General features: G+C 36.9%; 1 protein-coding gene across 2 annotated transcripts in view; it reads left to right on the forward strand.

Moving 5' to 3' along the window:
* Nucleotides 1–21,170, forward strand: part of CAAP1 (caspase activity and apoptosis inhibitor 1) — a 146,071-nt gene that overhangs the window by 57,410 nt on the left and 67,491 nt on the right. The window contains exon 6 of one of the 2 annotated variants that reach the window (XM_062208126.1): nt 18,089–19,288. The exons of the other annotated variant lie outside the window; for it this stretch is intronic. Within the exon in view, the coding sequence (XP_062064110.1) occupies nt 18,089–18,435 (347 nt within the window). The 3' untranslated portion in view covers nt 18,436–19,288. Of the gene's footprint in view, nt 1–18,088; nt 19,289–21,170 lie in introns of those variants that run through there. 2 annotated transcript variants of the gene reach the window in all.

Consider the following 21,170-nt stretch of genomic DNA (forward strand, 5'->3'; position numbering starts at 1 on the left):
CTACACCACAGCACCGGCCCCTCCATGCTTCTTTATAAACATCCTATCCTGTGATGTGTTTCATAGGACCCCAACCATGTCCTTAGTTGAGCTACTTTGAGGTTGCATAGTCTAAATTTTCAGCAGATGTTTGGACCCTGGGTGCTTTTCATTCATTACACTTTTGTGTACTTCATTAAGGAAAGTACCTTCTTAGCAAAGTGCTCCTGCCAAAGAAAAGATAGTAAATTCTAGATATAAATTCAGATTTTGTCATCTGTTCCTGAACTCTAACATGCCACATCAGTTTATGATTAAATTAGCATTTTGGGCTTCCATATCATATAAATATTGATCTTACACAAACAATTTAAACTATATTTTTATAAACTAACAGGCTTTTTTTTTTTTTTGAGCAACTTCAGATTTGCAGAAAAACTGGGCATACAGTACAAAGAATTCCCATATACCTATTCCCACTGCTTCTCCCCAGAGAATCAATTAATAACTTAGTTGTAACTGAAGTTATATTATGATTCACTTTTTCTGTTTTATATTTGTGGGTTTTGATAATTATATAATGACATGTATCCCTGTTATGGTAGCATACAGAATAGTTTCTCTGCCTTAAAAACTGGTGTTCTACCTGTTCATTCCTTTTCTCCCTTTCTTGCCTGAGCACAACCATTGATTTTTTTTTACTGTATCTATAGTTTTGCCTTTCCGGAATGTCATAGTGCTGCAGTCATTTAGAATGCAGCCTTTTCAGATTGGCTTCTCTCACTAGCAATATACATTTGAAATTTCTTATTTTTTTAAAAAACATGTTTTTAAATTATATATTTTTATGAGGTACAGTGTTACATTTCAGTATACTTTTTGTGGCTTGATACTGGTTTCTGTTTATCACTGAATAGTTTTCCATTGTATGGATGTACAGCAATATATTCACCTATTGATGGACATCTTGGTTGCGAGTTTTGGCATTCATGAATTAAGCATTAATGTGCAGGATTTTTGCAGACTTAAATTTGTTTAAAGTTTAGCTTTGTAAGACTACTAAGCTGTATTCCAGAGTATCTGTACTGTTTTGCACTAGCACTACCAATGGATGAGAGTTACTTTTGTTCCTCATCCTTACTAGCTTTGGTGATGTCACCATTTTGGATTTTGGTCATTCTAATAGGTATGTGATTGTTTCTTGTTTATGGTTTTTTTCTCCCTTTGTAATACCCTAATTACATATAATATTGATCATCTTTTCTTATTCTTATTTGCCTGAGTTGTCTTTTCAGATCCCTTGCCTGTTTTTAAATTTGGTTGTGTATTTTCCTGTTGTTGAATTTTAAGAGTTTTTATGTTATGGATTCTAGTCCTTTATCAGAGATTTTGCAAATACTTTTACCCAGTTTGCGGCTTGTCTTTCATTCTCTTAATATTTATTCGTATTTAATACGTACTCTCTAAGTCTGTGTTTCCTACATATATTTGTTCAAGTGGGAGCTCCAAGAAGGTAACAGTTACCAAGAAAATAACAGATAACCAATGTTCAATTTTTCCCTCTTTACTGTTTTTGAACAAGCATTATGATCTATGAAGTTTACATAGGTAGACATTCAGAATTTGTTAAGATCTGGGAAATGGAATAGAATATTTAAGTGCATGGTTTTGTAAGTTTACTTAGATTTTAATTTTGGTTCTGCCATCTTAGCTGTGTGAACTAGGATAAACTGTTCTTCAGCTTCTTCATTCATAAAAGGAGAATGATGAGTATAATTGCCTATTACGTTATGAGGATTGAATAAGTACTTAGTACATACTTAGTGCTCAGTAAATATTAAAAGGTAATTATTTCTGTTATCATTGTTATTTTCTGCCTTGTTACCTCAATATCATCCTGTTTCTTTAGGCAACTTATACTCATTGGTCCTTTTGTTCCCTTTGAATTCTAGAAAATGAGTTTAATGCTGTTTTTGAATGATGTCTTTTCAGATTTTGAAGCTGATCCCTTCACCTAACAAGTGAATTGATTTTTGCTAGGCACCAGGGATAGAAAGATAAATAAAACATGTCCTGGCCTGGAAAGAACTTATCTAATATAAGAAAATGTGTGAATAATTTTTTTCATACCTACCTGTGGTCTGAACTCTCCTCTTGGTCAAAGTGGGGAAACTCTGTGCTGCTGATGCCACTCCATCTGTTTGTGCCCTGATCCCTTTTTCTTTCGATGCCTACAGTTCTATATCTCTCTACCTAACCAGTGTCCCCCTGTGTTGAACTATTGCCCACAGCTGTTTCACTGGTATTGTTTCAGTTCTCTTCCTGTGCTCTCTGCTGCATTTGACCACATGCGTTGTTCTCTTTGTTAACGCTGTCTTTTTGGTTTTATTCTCAGTTCCTCTGCATCGTTCTCCCTTTTCCTGATTTCTAAAGGGTGAGTGCTCCATGGCTTACTCTTGGAGTTCTTTTCTACATTCCCAGTATGATGATCTTACATAGGTTTGAGATTGGCAGCTGCCAATTTATTTCTGCAACTCAGACTTCTTTCTAACTTGTATATCCTCTTACTATTGCCTAAAGTCTTAGAAAGCTTATGGAAAATGTATATTATGCAGTAAGTTTGCATGGATTTCAAAAATTTTGTGAACCGCAGAACTTTCTTAATTTCATTTTGCATAAACTTTTTGAAATGCCCTTGTAGCTGTTCAATAAACGTCCTTAAAGTCTACATATCCTAGACTCAGTTCCAGATTCCTCTCTTGTTGTTGCTACTTGAAAAACAACAATCAAAATAAATAAATAAATAAAACTTTGCTTTTTGTACAATGTTTTCCCTCTCACTAAATAGTCATTACATTTTTATGAGACTATAGGCCAAGAACCTTGGAATTGTTTTTGAATTCTTTGTTTCATTTCCATCTATAAATCCTATTAGCTTGCTTTTCAAAATGTTCAGAATCCAACCTCCTCACAACTCTTCTTAGCCTCTCTGTTCTGGCCTTCATTCTTACATCGCGATCTCCTTGTTGCTATCCATGTTTCCCTGCAGTCCCTTCCACACAGCGGTCTGAATGATTGTTTTAAAATATGAGAATGGTCATGTCACCATTCTTTCCAAAGCCTTCTGGTAGCTTCCAATATCTAAACAGAATCTGAAGCGCTTCCTGTGTCCAGGATATCCTTAACCTGGTCTGGGCCATCATTCTTTTTACTCACTTTGCTCTTGCATCCTTGCTTTGCCTCTAAGCTCTGCAAGTATTCTTGTGTCAGGGACTTCACTTTTGCTGTCCTCCCCTCTGCATGCCTATTTCTTCCTAAGATAAGCATATGGGTCTTCCACACATCATATATATCTGTGATGAAATGTTACCTGATCTGTCTAAATTAGTTGGCACTGCTTTTTTCATTTTTTTTTTATTTTATTTTAGAGCATATAAACCTATTAAACCTAGAATTTTACTGGGAATTGACATCAAGTTTACTGAATGGCAGTCTTACAGAAGTCACTTTCTTTTGAAAAGCTAAACTCTTTTGCACTATCACATGGTCTAGTTCATAGCATATCTCAGAATATAAATGGAAATCTATTGGTGGAGACTGTAAGTTTTAATACTCTGATCCAATATGTTCAAACCTGAGATTTTTAAAGACTAAGTGACCTTCTGTAACCTGCTTTGGCTCATCTCACATCTTTTCTCAGTAATCTGAAGATGGTACAGCTGATTATCACCTAGTTCATGGTACTATTGCATGTGGTTTTCTTCTGTTTTAACACTGCCCAATTATCAGTAATTTTCAGCTCGGCAGACATTTTGGAAGAGTAAGTTATTTTGACATGGTTCCTATCCCTAAGTAGCTTTCCATTTTGTAGCATTTCTGTTTGTTTATATGTAACTATCTCCTTTAAAGAGAGAACTCCTTTAGGACTAAGGACTATGTCTTAGGTTCCTTGAAGTGTTCGACAATAACCCATAGTAGGCACTCAATAAATTGTTCTGAGTGAAAAAGGAAATGGACAGATGAGTGAAAGAATTGTTTCTTTCTGATCAATTCTGTTCAGTGTTATTCTTTATAGAGAAGATGGAAACAAAATAGAATATTAGTTTCTTTTACCTATTATTATTCTAATCCCTACCCTAAAGAACATGTTCCTTGCTAGCATGTTTTTCTTTTTGGTCTTAACAAAACTGAGTCATCTGGTTTTTGTTTCCCTTCACCTTTAGTTCTGTTTTTATTACTTACATAGATTCATACCAGTGTTTTATATTAATCATTGATTTTATGTTCTTTTTAAAAATATGTGGTCATCATAGAGATTGCTCTGTGGTTTACATTTCTTTGAATGTTTCTTCATTTGGTTAATTGATGTTTAGATAGACTTTTATATTTGAGCATCTACCCACACTCCTGAACTACCCTTCCTCATGAGGTCTCCATCTATTTGGAAAACATATAAAACACTTTTTACTATGATTTCTACCATCACTGTCTTAAGCTCTAAAATGACTTAGTTATTTATCCTAAAGGCTCTCACTATTTTTTTTGACAGGCAGAGTGGACAGTGAGAGAGAGAGACAGAGAGAAAGGTCTTCCATTTGCCGTTGGTTCACCCTCCAATGGCCACCACAGCTGGCACACTGCGGCTGGCGCACCGCAGCCGGTGCACTGCGCTGATCCAAAGGCAGGAGCCAGGTGCTTCTCCTGGTCTCCCATGTGGGTGCAGGGCCCAAGCACTTGGACCATCCATCCTCCACTGCACTCCTGAGCCACAACAGAGAGCTGGCCTGGAAGAGGGGCAACCGGGACAGAATCTGGCGCCCTGATCGGGACTAGAACCCGGTGTGCTGACGCCGCAGGTGGAGGATTAGCCTATTGAGCCACGGCGCCGGCCTTCACTATTTTGTTTTCACAAATTTTCTCTTGAAAACTGACAGTTTTTTTTTCTGATTCTTCAGTGTTTGTAGTTTTAGAAACTGTAGAGTTTCTGTATATTTGATGAAATACACTGCTACTTTTTTGCATACTGTTGATGACTTGCTGCTTACTCTATGAATATATGAGGATACTTCAAAAAAGTTTGTGAAAAATGAAATTAAAAATATTAATTTATTTTGTTGTAAAATTTTTTTGAAATCCATACCTAGTTTTTTTAATACATATTTCCTGCATACATGTAAAAAGATTTTTTTTCAACAGGTGCCTTTACATTATCTAAAACTTGATTCATTTCTTTGCTCTCTATTTTTTTTAAGATTTTATTTATTTATTTATTTATTTGAGAATTACAGACAGTGAGAGAGGTCTTCCTTCCGTTGGTTCACTCCCCAAATGGCTGCATTGACTGGAGCTGCGTCGATCCAAAGCCAGGAGCCAGGAGCTCCTTCCGGGTCTCCCACGTGGGTGCAGGGGACCAAGGACTTGGGCCATCTTCTACTGCTATCCCAGGTCATAGCAGAGAGCTGGATTGGAAGAGGAGCGGCCGGGACTAGAACCAGTGCCAATATGGGATGCCGGCGCTGCAGGCGGAGGATTAACCTACTGTGCCACAGCGCCGGCCCCTACTCTCTATTTTTGGATTTATATTAGTTTAAGCAAAAAAAGGCAGTGTCACAGGAAGTAGGACAATTTGTGAAGCAGTGAATTTGAGCACACCTTCCTTAGGTGGGTAGATTATAGAGCACTGATATGTTACTAGTTCAAGATGTATGAGTGTGATTTTCTTTAGAATAAATTCTAAATCTTTGAGGGGAAAAGTTGTCTGATTCTAAACTCTAGTACTAAAAAGATAGATACTGAGACAGTTGCTCTACCTTCATTTTTTTTTTTTTTTTGGTCATCTTTTTGTGTTTTCATAATTCTTCTACCTTTTGATATCAGTTATTTAGAAGCTTGTTGAAGTCAAATGATACAAGAATGATAAATGAGATTTTGAAATATTTTTTCCATTTACTTTCAGATTACTAGAGGAAGGATTATAGTCAGGTATCTCTCATAGGTCAGCCTGTTATTGTACACCGGCTCAAGGCTGAAAATACTAAAAGGCTTGCAGAAGATTCCTGTTGTAGCTGCTATCTAGAATGGTGAGGTCTTCAGAGACAATACTTTTGGATACTGTCCTTTTATACTAACTTTTCCATGTAATTCTGTTAGACTTAACTACTTCTATTCTTCTTCCTTTTTTAATGTTAAATCAGCTGGCTAATGTATGTGTTTAAAGATAGCCTAGGCAAAGCCATCATGTTCCCTAGGTTAAGTGTATTAAATGCTTTTTTGATTTATGGGATTTTCAATTTACAATGGATTTACCAGTATGCAACTGCATCCTACGCCGAGGAGCAACTATAGTGTCTTTTGTAAAGATAAGTTTGTCAGGACCGGCGCTGTGTTGTAGCGGGTTAAGCTGCTGTCTGCAGTGCCGGCATCCCATATGGGCGCCAGTTTGAGACCCATCTGCTTCACTTCCTATCCAGCTCTCTGCTATGGCCTGGGAAAGCAGTGGAGGATGACCCAGGTCCTTGGGCCCCTGCACCCCTGCGGGAGACCCGTTGTGGCCATCTGGGGAGTGAACTAGCAGATGGAAGACCTCTCTCTCTGTGCCTCTCCTTCCCTCTCTGTGTGACTCTTTCGAATAAATAAATAAATCTTTTAAAAAAAAAGTTAAGAAGTTTGTTTTTAAAATATAATACCTTAGGGCCAGCGCTGTGGCTTACTTGGTTAATTCTCCGCCTGCAGTGCCGGCATCCCATATTTTCGCCGGGTTCTAGTCCCAGTTGCTCCTCTTCCAGTCCAACTCTCTGCTGTGGCTCGGGAGGGCAGTAGAGGATGGCCCAGGTGCTTGGGTCCCTGCGCCCACATGGGAGACCAGGAGGAAGCACCTGGCTCCTGGCTTCGGATCGGCGTAGCGCCGGCCATAGTGGCCATTTGGGGGGTGAACCAACAGAAGGAAGACCTTTCTCTCTGTCTCTCTCACTATTTATAACTCTACCTGTCAAATAAATTTAAAAAAATATAATAATACCCTAAGAAGCAACAGTAGCCGGAGCTGTGCCGATCCAAAGCCAGGAGCCAGGAGCTTCTTCCGGGTCTCCCATGTGGGGTGCAGAGGCCCAAGGACTTGGACCATCTTTTTTATTTATTTATTTTTTAATTTTTTGACAGGCAGAGTGGACTGTGAGAGAGACAGAGACAGAGAGAAAGGTCTTCCTTTGCCATTGGTTCACCCTCCAATGGCCTCCTGGCATCGCGCTGATCCGAAGCCAGGAGCCAGGTGCTTCTCCTGGTCTCCCATGCGGGTGCAGGGCCCAAGGACTTGGGTCATCCTCCACTGCACTCCCGGGCCATAGCAGAGAGCTGGCCTGGAAGAGGGGCAACCGGGACAGAATCCGGAGCCCCGACCGGGACTAGAACCCAGTGTGCCGGCGCTGCAAGGCGGAGGATAAACCTATTGAGCCATGGCGCTGGCCCGGGACTTGGACCATCTTTCACTGCTTTCCGAGGCCATAGCAGAGAGTTGGATCAGAAGTAGAGCAGCTGGGACTCGAACCGAGGCTCATATGGGATGCCAGCACTGCAGGTGGCGGCTTTACCCGCTATGCCACAGCGCCCAGCCCCATGTAGTTTCTTAATATCACCAGATATTCAGAAAGTTCAGGCTTATCCTAGTTATATTCATAGATGGTATTTTGATGTTAAAATTGATTAGCAGTATCAAGTGTTGTTTGCTTTTCACTTAATGGCTTCACTAACTATTAATTATTGTGTGGATGCATTATTTAATACAGAGCTTGTAGAATAGTGTTCAAATTTCTGGAGTTGTCTAATACTGTTATTTTTTGAAAGATTTTTATATATCATATGTATTTTATCTTAAAAACAGAGACAGGAAGAGATCTTCCATTTGTTGGAAGATCTTCCAAATAACAACAACTGTTGGGACTGGGCCAGCTAAAACCAGAGTCCCAGAATCCATCTGGGTCAACTGTGTGGGTGGCAAGGCTGCTATCTCTGAGGGAAGCTGGGAATGGAAGAGGAGCCAGAACACAAACCCAGGCACTCCAATATGGGATTCATGCATTCCAAGCAGTTACTTCATTGCTATGACAAATATCTGCCTCTATTGTATTTTTTAAACTGCATGTTAATTAGAAGCCACATAAGCATATACATTGCAATTGGTTTGTACTGTCTTTATACATTCCTCCCCTTGTCTTCCTCCCTCATCTTTGCAGTTGGTTTCTTGAAGAGACTGGCTTATTTGTCCTCTAAAGGTTTTCAGTTCAAGTTTTGCTGATTGCATCCATTTTCATTTGTCTCCTGTTTTCTCTGTAAATTGGTAGATTTAGAAGCTTGATTAGAAGCACATTTGCCTTTTTTTTGTAATTACGTTAGAGAACACTGGGATTGTGTATTGGCCACACTTGCTGATGAGAATACTCTGGGTTCCCTGAAGCTTGTTGCTCATGTTTGAATGTGTAATCCAAGATTTCTTGGAAGAAACTTGAGTCCCCAATTCACATGTTAATGTTGTTTGGAGGTGGGCCTTTGAGAGGCAGTTGGGACTAGATGAGGTCATGAAGGTTATTGGAACTTTATGGTGGTCCTAGTAGTTTTATAAGAAGAAGAAACCTGAGAGAGCTGTCTTGTGCTTCTCACCCTGTGATACCTTCTGCCATGTTACAGTACAGCAAGAAGGCCCAGATACCAGTGCTATGCTCTTGGACTGAACTATGAGCCAAGTAAATTGCCAGTGTTTTTTTTTAAGGTTTATTACTTTTTTTTTTTTTAAGATTTTATTTATTTGAGAGGTAGAGTTACAGACACTGAGAGGAAGAGACAGAGAAAGGTCTTCCTTCCGGTGGTTCACTCCCCAAATGGCTGCAACGGCCAGAGCTGTGCCTATCCGAAGCCAGGAGCCAGGTGCTTCTTCCTGGTCTCCCATGCAGGTTCAGGGGCCCAAAGACTTGGGCCATCCTCCACTGCTTTCCCAGGCCACAGAAGAGAGCTGGATGGGAAGAGGAACAGCCGGTACTGAAACCGGTGCCCATATGGGATGCCAGCGCTGCAGGCAGAGGATTAACCTACTGTGCCACAGGATAGGCCCCCCTCCACCAAGTCTTTATAAATCACCTAGTTTTAGGTATTTTGTTATAGCAACAGAGAACAGATGCTAGTTATTTTAATACCTTGTTGATAATCTGGTTTTTTCTTTGGAACTTTTGAGGATATTTTTTCTTACCTTTTGAACTGTGGTATTTCACAGGGTGTGTTATTAGGTCTGTACTTGGCAAGCCCTTTAAGTGTGAAGACCTTTACTTTAGATCAGTTTTCTTCCAGGTTAGTTTTCAGTATTTGTTTTCTCTTTCCACTGTCTCTCTGTTTTCTGACTTTTATTCTCCCATTTTATTCAAGTCCTCGATCTATAGTTTTTCACTCTTTGAAAGCATCCTCCTGCTATTATTTTACACTGATTTATTTCCCTTCAGTATCTGATATATATTTTAAAATTTCTCTCCTGTGACTTGAATGTAATACAGGGGTTTTTTTGTTGTTGTTGTTCACTGTTTACTACTTAAAGCAGTGTCTTGTACATAGTAGTTGCTCAACAATATTTGTTAATTATATTAATATTGGCCACCATGAGATATTCATCCTTATCTCTCAACTTTTACTACATATTTTAAATGTATTCCTATATTTAGAGAGATTTCCTTAACATTATCTTCTTGTAACCATTAAATGATTGCATTTCGCAATTGTAGGTTTTTTTTTTTTTTTTTTTTTTTTGACAGGCAGAGTTAGACAGTGAGAGAGAGAGACAAAAAGGTCTTCCTTCCGTTGGTTCACTCCCCAAATGGTGTTTCCTCCTGGTCTCCCATGTGGGTGCAGGGACCCAAACACTTGGGCCATCCTTCACTGCCTTCCCAGGCCACAGCAGAGAGTTGGACTGGAAGAAGAGCAACCGGGACAGAATCTAGGGCCCCAACCGGAACTAGAACCTGGGGTGCCAGCGCCACAGGCAGAGGATTAACCAAGTGAGCTGTGGCGCCTGCCCAATACTGGTTTTAACTTCATAATGATTCTTGTTTTCTGGCTGTTTTTGGTTGCACCTTGTATTTTTTTTTTTAAAAGACTGAACCATTATTTATTTATTTATTTATTTATTATGATTTATTTATTTATATGAAAGGCAGAGTTACAGAGAGGCAGAGGAAGAGAGAGAGAGAAAAACAGGTCTTCCATCCACTGGTTCACTCCCAAATGGCCACAAGGGCCAGAGCTGGGCTGATCCAAAGCCAGGAGCTTCTTCCGGGTCTCACACTCAGGTGCAGGGGCCCAAGGACTGGGGACATCTTCCACCTCTTTCCCAGGCCATGTCCATAGCAGAGAGCTGGATCGGAAGCGGAGCAGTCGGGACTGGAACCAGCATTCACATGGGATGCCAACACTGCAGGCAGCAGCTTTACCTGCTACGCCACAGCTCTGGTCCCTACCTTGTATTTTTGTTATGGCTGCTGTGTCCATTTCAGTTTCTCTAAGGATACTAAGTAGGTAAATTCCCTCCCAACCCAAAGGATTATTTTTCTGATCCTTGAATTTTCATTTCTTCCTTTATTCATCTTGGTTATTTATTGTAGCTGGGTTTTTCTGTTAGTTGGTTTGGGTTTCTTCAACAGATGTTCAGATATATTTCTCTAAAAGATATCTTTCTTTGATATAAATATATATATAATATATATATCTTTCTTTGATGTAAAGCGGGTGGAATAGGTTTTCAGTAGAGTACAGAATACTTGAACATGTGACAAAGATGGGGAAAGAAGTTCAGCTGACTGAATTATTTTGCATGGATTTACTTTTAATTATTTTGTTTGTTCCACAGCCAGTTCTGCCTTTCCTCCAAGACTCTGTAAGAAATAATACACTTATTTGTGATGTCTGTGCCTGTGGTTTTGTTTTATTCTTTTTATTTAATCTTGTTTGCATTTTGTAGTTCATAAAATTTTGCAAGATTTTTTATCTTTAGATAATATCTTTGTTATCTAATTTTGGAGAAAGAGGGGAGAGAGGGAAAGCATGAACTGAGAGAGCATGCTAGAGCAAACTTACCACCTACTGGTTCTCTCCCCAAATGCCTGTGAGAGGTGGTATTGGGCAAAGTTGGAGCTGGGAACTGGGAATTGAATCCAGGTCTTCCATGTGGGAGGCAGGAACACTATTATTTGTGCCATCACTCTTGTTTCTAGAGTCTGCTTATCACCAAGCTGGAGTCAGAAGCCAGATCTGGCTGTTGAATCCAGGTACTCTGATATGGGGTACAGTTGTCATTTGTGTGTGTGTGTGTGTGTGTTAATATCTGGCATTCTAGTTATACCTATCTAATCCATGCAAACCATCTTGATTAAGCTCTCAGTTTACCACCCCCCCAGATTTATTTATTTATTTGAAAGGCATAGTTACAGAGAGGGAGAAACAGAGAGATGGTTCACTTAGGGGTTCAGTCTCCAAATGGCCTCAGGAAGCCAGGAGCTTAGAACTCCATCCAGGTTTCCCATGTGAGTCGCAGAGTCCCAACCACTTAGGCCATCTTTTGCTGGTTTTCCAGGTATTATGACTCAAACTGGTGATAAATGGAATGCTCGTGTCACAGTCAGTGGTTCAACCTGATGTGCCACAGTGCCACCCTGGGACATAGTTGTCTTAACCATTATCTTAGACACTAGGCTAAATGCCCACCACAGTTTACAATTTTTGTGTTACTTTTTTTTGGCTGTCACTTCAATGCGTACTTGGTAGGGAAGGGAAGTAGATATGTGTATATATGCCATCTTTAGCAAGAATTTGTATAGGTATTTAAATATTCTCAAGTTTCAGAGTTTCTCTGTTGGTTTAATTCAGTAACTCCCTCTCAAGAAGTTTCAGAAGCATGCAATCAGTCCTAATATTAGATACTTCCATTTTATGCATAGAACTATTTCTGATAAGTTGAATTATTAACGACTAGAATATAGTAAGCCCTGTAAGGACTTAAATATTCTAGCATAATTTAAAGGTTGTTTTTAATTTTTATAACTAAATATTTATGATGTTATTAACAATTCTTGTATGATTGTTTACTTTCTTGTGTATTATTTACAACATTTATATTAACAAAAAACAATAATATGTTACATAATATTTTGCCTGAGTCTAACTTGAGGAATCCCTGCAGCTCTTAAGCACTGAATTTGTTATAATACAAATACAAGTATTACAACTTAATTTTCCCTATTATGTAGTGTACTCTCTTTTATTTGTATTCAAAGTATTTTACTCTTAAAGAGATTGGATATATATGGTAGTTTTATTTTTTCTTTTTGTCAATAAAATGTTTAAAGATGGTTGGGCGTTATTTAGTTGCCTGATATTTTGCTTTTATGGTTTTGTCCCATATTCATAACTATCTCTGAATAATATAAGCAAATAATACTCTGATAAATTATTTCATATATTCTTCTTTGTCAGTGATGAATTTGAGTAGTGCTTGATTCATTTTCCTTTCTAGATACTGAGTCTAGATGGATTGGTTTTTATTTAAAAAAATCTTCAGTACTTGGAAGTTTGCTGGGCTATGAATCAAGTTGGTAGGACATAAGATAATATGAAAACAAAGAAATTTTTTTAAAGATTTATTTATTTATTTGAAAGTCAGAGTTACACAGAGAGAAGAGAGGCAGAGAGAGAGAGAGAGAGAGAGAGGTCTTCCATCCGCTGGTTCACTCCCCAATTGGCCGCAAAGGCCGGAGCTATGTCGATCTGAAGCCAGGAGCCAGGACTTCTTCCGGGTCTCCCACGTGGGTGCAGGAGACCAAGGACTTGGGCCATCTTCTACTGCTTTCCCAGGCCCTAGCAGAGAGCTGGATGGGAAGAGGAGCAGCCGGGACTAGAACTGGCGCCCATATAGGATGCCGGCACCTCAGGCCAGGGTGTTAACCCAACAGAAGCCCTGAAAACAAATAAATTAAAAAATATATATATTGTTTGAAAGCAAAATAACAGAGGGACAGAGAGAGAGAGGTCTTTCATCTATTGGTTCCGTTCCTAAATGGATGCAGTGTGCCAGACCAAAGCCAGGAGCCAGGAGCTTCTCCCAGTTTTCTTATGTGGATGCAGGGGCCTAAGCACTTGGGCCAGCTTCTACTGGTTTCCCAAGCACGTAGCTGGGAGCTGGATCAAAAGTGGAGCAGATGGGACATGAACAGGTGCTTGTATGGTATGCCAGTGTCACAGGTGGTTTTACCCACTCTACCACAATGCTGGTCCCGAAATTTTTTTTTAAAAGGAAGATAGCAGGAAAACAGGAAAAGGAAGTGATGGAAGTACACAGACCAGAGGACAGTGTAATAGAATAGAATTTACATTGGTAACTACTTAGCCAGGGGCTCAGCCATAAGAGAGAAGTGCTCGATAAATCCCTGTGCCCCTTTGTTGCTGTTTCCTTGAAAAATCTTTTAACTCTTACTTTGTCTTTATGTAACTGTTGCCTAGCCAATCTCATAAAGTCTTTTAATCCTTTTCCATAAGTTATCTGGTCCTTTTCTTCATTTCTATTGCTTTACTCTGAAATGCTGTATGTGGTATTCAGTATTATAGGAGTCACTCATCTTATTGAAGGAGCAGGATTAATGTAAAACTATATATCATATCCTCTTGTTTCCTTGTGTATTGCTTAAAATTAGTTATTTTATTTCTCTGTGACATATGAAACTTGAGTCTAATCTTTTGGTTACTGTCTTCTCTGTTTTACTTTTGATTATTAAAATCTTTATAGTTAGTTTGAATTTTTACTTATTTTTTATTATATCTTTAACATTTTTACTTTGAACCCACCTGGGTTTTATTTTTCTTGGTGAATTTCAGAGACCTTTGTTTAATACCATGCATTTGAGGGGCCAGCGCCTTGGCGCGGGTTAATCTTCTGCCTGCAGCGCCGGCATCCCATATGGGCACCAGTTCTAGTCTCGGCTGCTCCTCTTCCAATCCAGCTCTCTGCTGTAGCCTGGAAAAGCAGAAGAAGATGGCCCAAGAGTGAACCATCAGATGGAAGGCTTTTCTCTTTGTCTCTCCCTCTCACTGTCTGTAACTCCACCTCTCAAATAAATAAATAAATAAAATCTTAAAAAAAAAAAAATCATGCATCTAAAACTTTATTTCCATGTTTTTTCTTTAGATCTTTTAAAAAACTTTAAAAATTAAGTGGGTTTAAGGACTGGTGCCTTTGTAAAGCCCAAGTACCTTGTTTGTTCATGAACTGATTTTTGAAATTTTCACCATAAATCATGGTATGTAATTACTTTTAATCATTACTGAGACAATTTTTAAATTTAATTTGTAAAAACTGATTCTCAAGACTTATTAAAATAGATATCACATTACCTCTGATGCCTGGAATATCTCTTATTGTTGATTAGCTTTTATTTAAAGGAGAGGAAATAATTTATGTTTTATGTTGGTTTGTTATTCTTACCTAGACTCTTAAGCCTGAATAAAAACTTGAAGACACTTCTTTGTGGAATTTCTGTACAGTTTAAATGGATTATTATATGCCCTTGAAAACACACTATACAAACACATGTGTGCAGGCTGATGCACACAGAGCAGGGATTCAGAAGCACAAAACATGACTATACTGCAATTTTACAGGCTCTGAATGGGGGCATTTTAGCATAAAATTTCTTCTATACAAGGAAAGTGTCAGCTTCACTTCTTCCATTTTGAGGGTCATAATTGATAGGCAAAGCCTACAATTTCCTAATATCAACAATGAGAGTGAAATATTTTTATAAATGTATTTATATGTTTGTAAGTGGTGCTTTTAAAAATGAGTAATTTAATTGGAATTATGAAAATTAAGATGTACTGCAAAGTACTTGAAGCATGATCCTAAGATCTTCAAATAATTTGTCATTGTGTTGCACAAAGTCACTCTAACTTGTTTTTGCATTTGTAGAATAAAGTACTATGCTAAATTATTTTAGGTATATAATTCTATAAAACCTTGGCATCTATGGTGCAGTTATAGTGGACAAATGAAACCTACAAATGCATTCAGCAATACTGTCTTAAGGACTCAGTCATGTCATTTGGATTTTGGATAATTTGTAAAGAGAATACCAGTTTTACAGCCTGGTGTTTCTTAAATGATAGACTGTATGTACCGTTTCTGATATAAAAACAAACATAAAAAAGCCTGCATTCTGCTCACTAAAACATTTGAAGCACACCCATAGAAATCATGAAGGAAAAATATTTCTTACTCAGTTTTTTTTTTTTTTTTTTTTTTAAATACTGGGCCTGTTGTGTATAAATATTTTGATCCTGAATTTTTGGTGCTGATGATACTATAAGTTAAATATTTTATTATAAGCTGAGGGCAGAGTAGCTCTTTAACTGTGGTTGCTTCTTAAATAAGCTTATGTAAATGGGCTTAAAATGATCTGGATTAAGTAAGAGTATACAGATCAGTGCTTCTTAGTCATTTGGAAAGTATTTAAAAGCTGTGGACCTCCTCAGAAAAAAAAAATTCTCATTAAAAAATTATCTATTTACACTCATATATCGCTGTAGTCTTGGTGTAAAATACAGGCCAATGGTGCATGACAGTGACATTCAGATAGAAGATTTGCCATATATGTAGATTCTTCACTTTTAATTTAATGAAAATATCTCTTAGAAGTTTTGCTGTCATTTAAAACTTGTTCTACGTATAGAATCAAGCAAACTAATAAAATGTGGCCACTTCAAGTTTTGTGATTTGATATATATGGAGGACTGCTTAGTTGTGTTGTAATATATGTATCTCTGTACTCTAGATAATAGGTGAATTTCAGTGTAATACTTTGTTGTTACAGTTACATCGTCATTACATGCTAAATAAAAAAATTTCCTCTAAAAATAGGTTGTTTGGTAAAAAACATTTAGTAGAACCTGATTTACCCACTTGATTTTGTCTTTTTTGGCTACTGCTGTCAGTAGGAACTTCTTTTGGAATTATTGTCCCTGTGATGATTATATTAAGGGGAAAAGGAGTAGCCTAAAGCCTTGTAAGTTTCTGTATGTTTGTAATATTACCATAATATTAGATTTTGAATTTTATTTATTTTTAAAAACTTTTATTTATTTAAAAGGTAGAGTTAGAGAAAGAAGGAGAAACAGAGAGAAAGAGAAAGAGTTCTTGCATCTGCTGTTTCACTCCCCAAATGGCTACAATTGCTGGGGCTGGACCAGGCTGAAGCCAGGATCCAAGAGCTTTTTTCATGTCTCGCATGTGGATGCAGAGGCCCAAGGACACTTGGGCGTTCTTTTGCTGCTTTCCCAGGTGCATTAGCAGGGAGCTGGTTGGAAGTAGTGTAGCCAGGACTCAACAGTGCCGATAGGGGATGCTGGAATTCCAGATGGCAGTTTAACTCGCTGCACCATAGCACTGGCCCCTAGATTTTTGATTTTTAGAGATAGGACAACTTGCTTTCCTTTTTATGGGAGTGAAACTCTGAGAGGCTAAGGGATTTGCCTAAAATTAAATACTTCATGACAGAGTAAAAATTGGGACTCTAAACTTCCTTTGTCCACCTACTCAATTTATTCTTCTATCCATTCATTGATTCATTGACAACAGCTTCTAGTCTGAAAAATCACCACTTTCAAAACTTTAAGTTTTGAAATATTTTACTGCTTGCAGATTTTCATTTAAAATCAGTGACTATACATTGAGAATTTTAGGTTAAAGCCTGCACTAAAATTAAACTTTGAGGCTGTGACTCATTTAACATTTCTTTTCTTAAATAAACCTTTTTATCAAATTGGAATATTTATGTCAAACATTTCTTAATACAAAGGGGTAAAATCATTTTTCTGCAGTTTTAATTTGGCTATTTGGAGGTACTTTTTGCTTTAGGGAGATATGTGAAATGTTCTTTGGCATCAGATAATTAAAATGCAATTTTTTCCCCAATTCTATTTGTGGATGCAAAAATATTTATTCATTTTCCATTTGAAGTTTGGAATAGGGAGTAGTTTTTGATTTATAAGAATGTAGGCAGATTGGTCAAGATCAGTAAATTAGTAAATTGTTATCAAACCAATGGAGTAGAATTATTTATGTCCTTCCTATGTATTTCTATTATCAGAATTTTCCATCTGTCAATCTGTGTTTTGTAAATAACTTTTCCCTACTATCAGTAGCTAATTAGCCAGCATTTTGGAGATCATTACCTTCTTTAAAAAAAAAAAAAAAAAAAAAGAAAGAAACAAACTTAGGGATTTAAATGATAAAAAAAAGTGAAGGTATGACTACTCAAAGTTGTAAAATGATGCCTGAACTTGACTTATATCCAGTGCCTAAACTGAGATGGTTGATTGCTATTTTGTGCATTTGTAAACAAGTTCTTAGCATCAGTTGTAGAAGTTTTATATCAAATGCATTTTATAAGACCACAGTGTGGTAACTTTATTAATTAAAATCCTTTTCACAAAAATGTATTGGGCTTTAGGCATTCTCCTTTAATTTATTGATTTAGAACCAGGTGTTTGAAGAAGCACATGAAAAGATTTGGGATAATTGTAGTGCGCATGATACCCAGCTTGCCAGTGGTATTTTTCCTGTGCTTTTTGTTTTTTTTGTTTTTGTTTTTGGGTAGTTTATAAAACAAAGTATTTTAAACATTTTCTAGAATTGTTTTACTTCTTTAGTAATATGCAGTGTTCTATCCTAAGGATTTCCAGTTAGTTTTCATTTTGTAATGCAGATGCTTTGCTATGATATAAAAGTTAATGACATTTTAATTAGGAAAATAGATCATGAGAACTCCATATGAGGGAATAAATTTCCCAATGCTTCCATGTTCTACTAAATTGATTGGAATGGAAAATGCATTAGGATTTACATTAAATTGGATCAGTTTTGAAAGTTGACAAGTCAGGGGGAAAAGGGGTGGAATGGGAATACAGAATGCATTTGGGACTCTATGATGGGAGGTGGGATTAGAATAGCCCTTCAGTCATGAAGAGTAAGGAAATTTTGACCCGGGGCATTCAGGTTATGTGGTTCTTCCCGCCCTTTTTTTGTTTATTACAGGCAAAGGGGAAGATAGTGATGTACTCAGTATAAATGCAGATGCTTACGACAGTGACATAGAAGGCCCCTGCAACGAAGAAGCAGCTGTTCCTGAGGCTTCAGAAAATACAGTCCAAAGTGAAGCTGGTCAGATAGATGACCTGGAAAAAGACATTGAAAAAAGTGTGAATGAGATTCTGGGACTGGCTGAGTCTAGCCCAAAGGAACCAAAAGCAGCCACCCTGACTGTTCCTCCACCAGAAGATGTTCAGCCATCTGCACAGCAGCTGGAGCTGCTAGAACTTGAGATGAGGGCAAGAGCGATTAAGGCCCTCATGAAAGCTGGTGATATAAAAAAGTCAGCCTAGTTATTTAATGTGAGTTTGAATTTTGAGTGTGTTTGAATGAAGCCATGCCATACAGTTTTGTATCTGAAGTTTTCTTTGTATCTTATGTTTCTCATGTAACCCTTATTAGGTGAACTCATCATAGGACTAATAGATCCATGGTTAGATTTCTTTGGTTTCTTTTGTATTGTAGACATGTGTTACTGTCTTTCAAATTCATGGCAAAAATAGTTGGATAGCCTGGATACTTTATTAGGTGAGTATTTAGCTATGTCTGCCAATTAATACCTTAGAAATCATTAGCAATGAGTCATATTTTTTTTCCTTTACTTTTAGATGTTTTGGCACCAAACTTAAGAGCTTAAGAAAGATTGACTAAGCATGTTTCTGTACCTATATTTTGCAATAAAATGTTAAATTATTGCTCCTACATTTGTTCACAGTTTAAGAAATTTAGTTTTATTTATATTCACTTTTAAAATATGTACCATTTTGAAGATGCCTTCTGTGGATGTGGAATTCCTGGTTAAAACTGAGTAGCAGCTTTTGTTAAAAGACAAAAAGATCTGAAATGGCTGAGAAAAACTTTTTTATAAAAGAAAGAATGATTTAATTTTAGGCAATTTTTAACAATGTATAACTAATTGCCCATGTATAATTCTAGCAGACAAACTGTTCTAATAGGTATTTGATACTATTGGACATTTTGTTCAAGTTTTTTCTTCAATAAAAAAGGAGCAAATTTTCATTTACATTCCTAGCTGTCAGGAAAGAAGAATCTTTTATTGTACAAGATTTTATCTGGTATTGTTACTTGAAGATCTGATGTACTATAATTCCATGAATCAAAATTAATAAATGTCTATCATCTGAATCTGAAGACTTTGGATGCTTTTCAAAAAGCAAAATTAATTTCAGGAACCTTTGATAAGTTGATGTTGTAATTAATGCAATTTTGCATAGTTACTGTAAATAATATCCTGCCACAATTAGAGATACTTTCCTCTCCATTACTATATCAAAATAAGTTCAGGTAGGGACGTTTTACTTTTACCTAAATTACCTTTTTCCTAAAATATAAATCTGAAGCTGTTGTTTTTATATTTAATGACAAATATCCTTATAAGCCATGCTATACTTATATAGTGAGAGGATTTCTCTTATATAGCAAACTTATAAGGATTGTGTTCCTGTTAATTTTAGAGGGCTTTTTTTTTTTTTTTTTTTTTTAAATGGAAATAGAGGACATTATGAAACATTTGAGTTGCTATTACAGGTTCTTTTTTGTTTTTTGTTTTTTTTTTTTTTCTGAAAAATGTCTAAATAATCTTGCCATTTATTTTTCCTTTCTGAATCTCTCTAAAGAAGTACAGCAACCTGTATCATTTGAAATCAGGAGTGGGGAATGTCTGTCCTGTGAGCCATATAAAGCCTACAAAATCATTTGGTCTAGCAGGACTTGAAATTTAATAAATCTGTAGGTCGGCTAATCTTTAAATTTATAATTTTTTAATGGCCTGTGAATGATGTTATGAATGTCCAAATGGCCATTGTCAGAAAAATGGTTCCCCAACCTTGTTTGAAATGGTTATCTTAGTCTGGTAAAATAAATGTGGATGTGTGTCATTGTTGCAGCTTTAAGATGAAAGTGTATTGATAATGGTAAAATAGTTTTTCTATTCTGATCAAACCAAAAGTTAAAACAATAAACTACATTATAAGCTTTATTGTTGCTCACTAATTATAAAATATCATAGATGGCATTTGTGTGATTAAACATAAGAATAGGAAAAGGTCCGAATGTTTGTGGCTGATTGAAGTCGCCACCTTCTGGAGATATTGTGTTTCTGTTCTATTCAGTGTGCAGAATACTTTATAGAACATTTGACTGGAGTGGGTATGTGTGAGGTAGAATGAAATGTACAAATTAGAGGCTGCTTACATTCCTTTTTCAAATCACTATCCTTTTTTAATGTTGAGAGAGCTTTTTGACAAGAATGGCTGAGAGAATGACAGTTTTGGTTTTAGAAATATATAAATAATGGGAAATTACCATATGTTGATTTGATACTGCCATTTAAATCATCAACTCACAATTATTGAGTTCCTCTAAGGTGTTCAGTTTTGTTCATGTCTTAAAGCCAGAGACATTATGGTAAATATGGACTAGACTGAAAATAAGAATATGAGTGCTGCTGCTTTTTATGCCTTGTTTCTTCCTTTTGTTAAGGAATATTTTTAGACAATATTTAATGAGTAACTAAAATATTAAAGTAAAACTGGACATCTAAATTTTCTATTCAGTGTCAAGCAGTTCTGATGTTTGACTAGGAAGTTGAGTTCTTGAAGGCTGGGTAACCATTGATATTAGCATTAATTAGCAGTTGCATTAATTAGCAGTTGCTTTAAGCTCTAGGCTTTGGCCAACTTTTAAAAGATGTTTCTACTAATCCACTTACTCAGCCATATCCTAAACCTATAATCAGGTTACCAGTAAAACATTTTCAGTTACAAAAAATTGCCCCGAAACCCCAAACAGTTTTTGTTTGACACCATCAGTTCCTTAAAACTGTAAGGTAGTATATCCTCTCCTTATAAATCTTTTTACCAAAGCCTGTTTTCAGCAAAATATTAGTTCCTGGGCATTAAAAGTTATCTGAGTAAGAATGTTCTGAATCACTTGAACAGTTAATACAAATTGTAGTAAAATAAGCATTTTTGATGCCATTTTCAAGGTACATAAAGCAGAAAGGATA

This window comes from Lepus europaeus, chromosome 12 (assembly GCF_033115175.1).
Source record: "Lepus europaeus isolate LE1 chromosome 12, mLepTim1.pri, whole genome shotgun sequence".
NCBI lineage: Eukaryota > Metazoa > Chordata > Mammalia > Lagomorpha > Leporidae > Lepus > Lepus europaeus.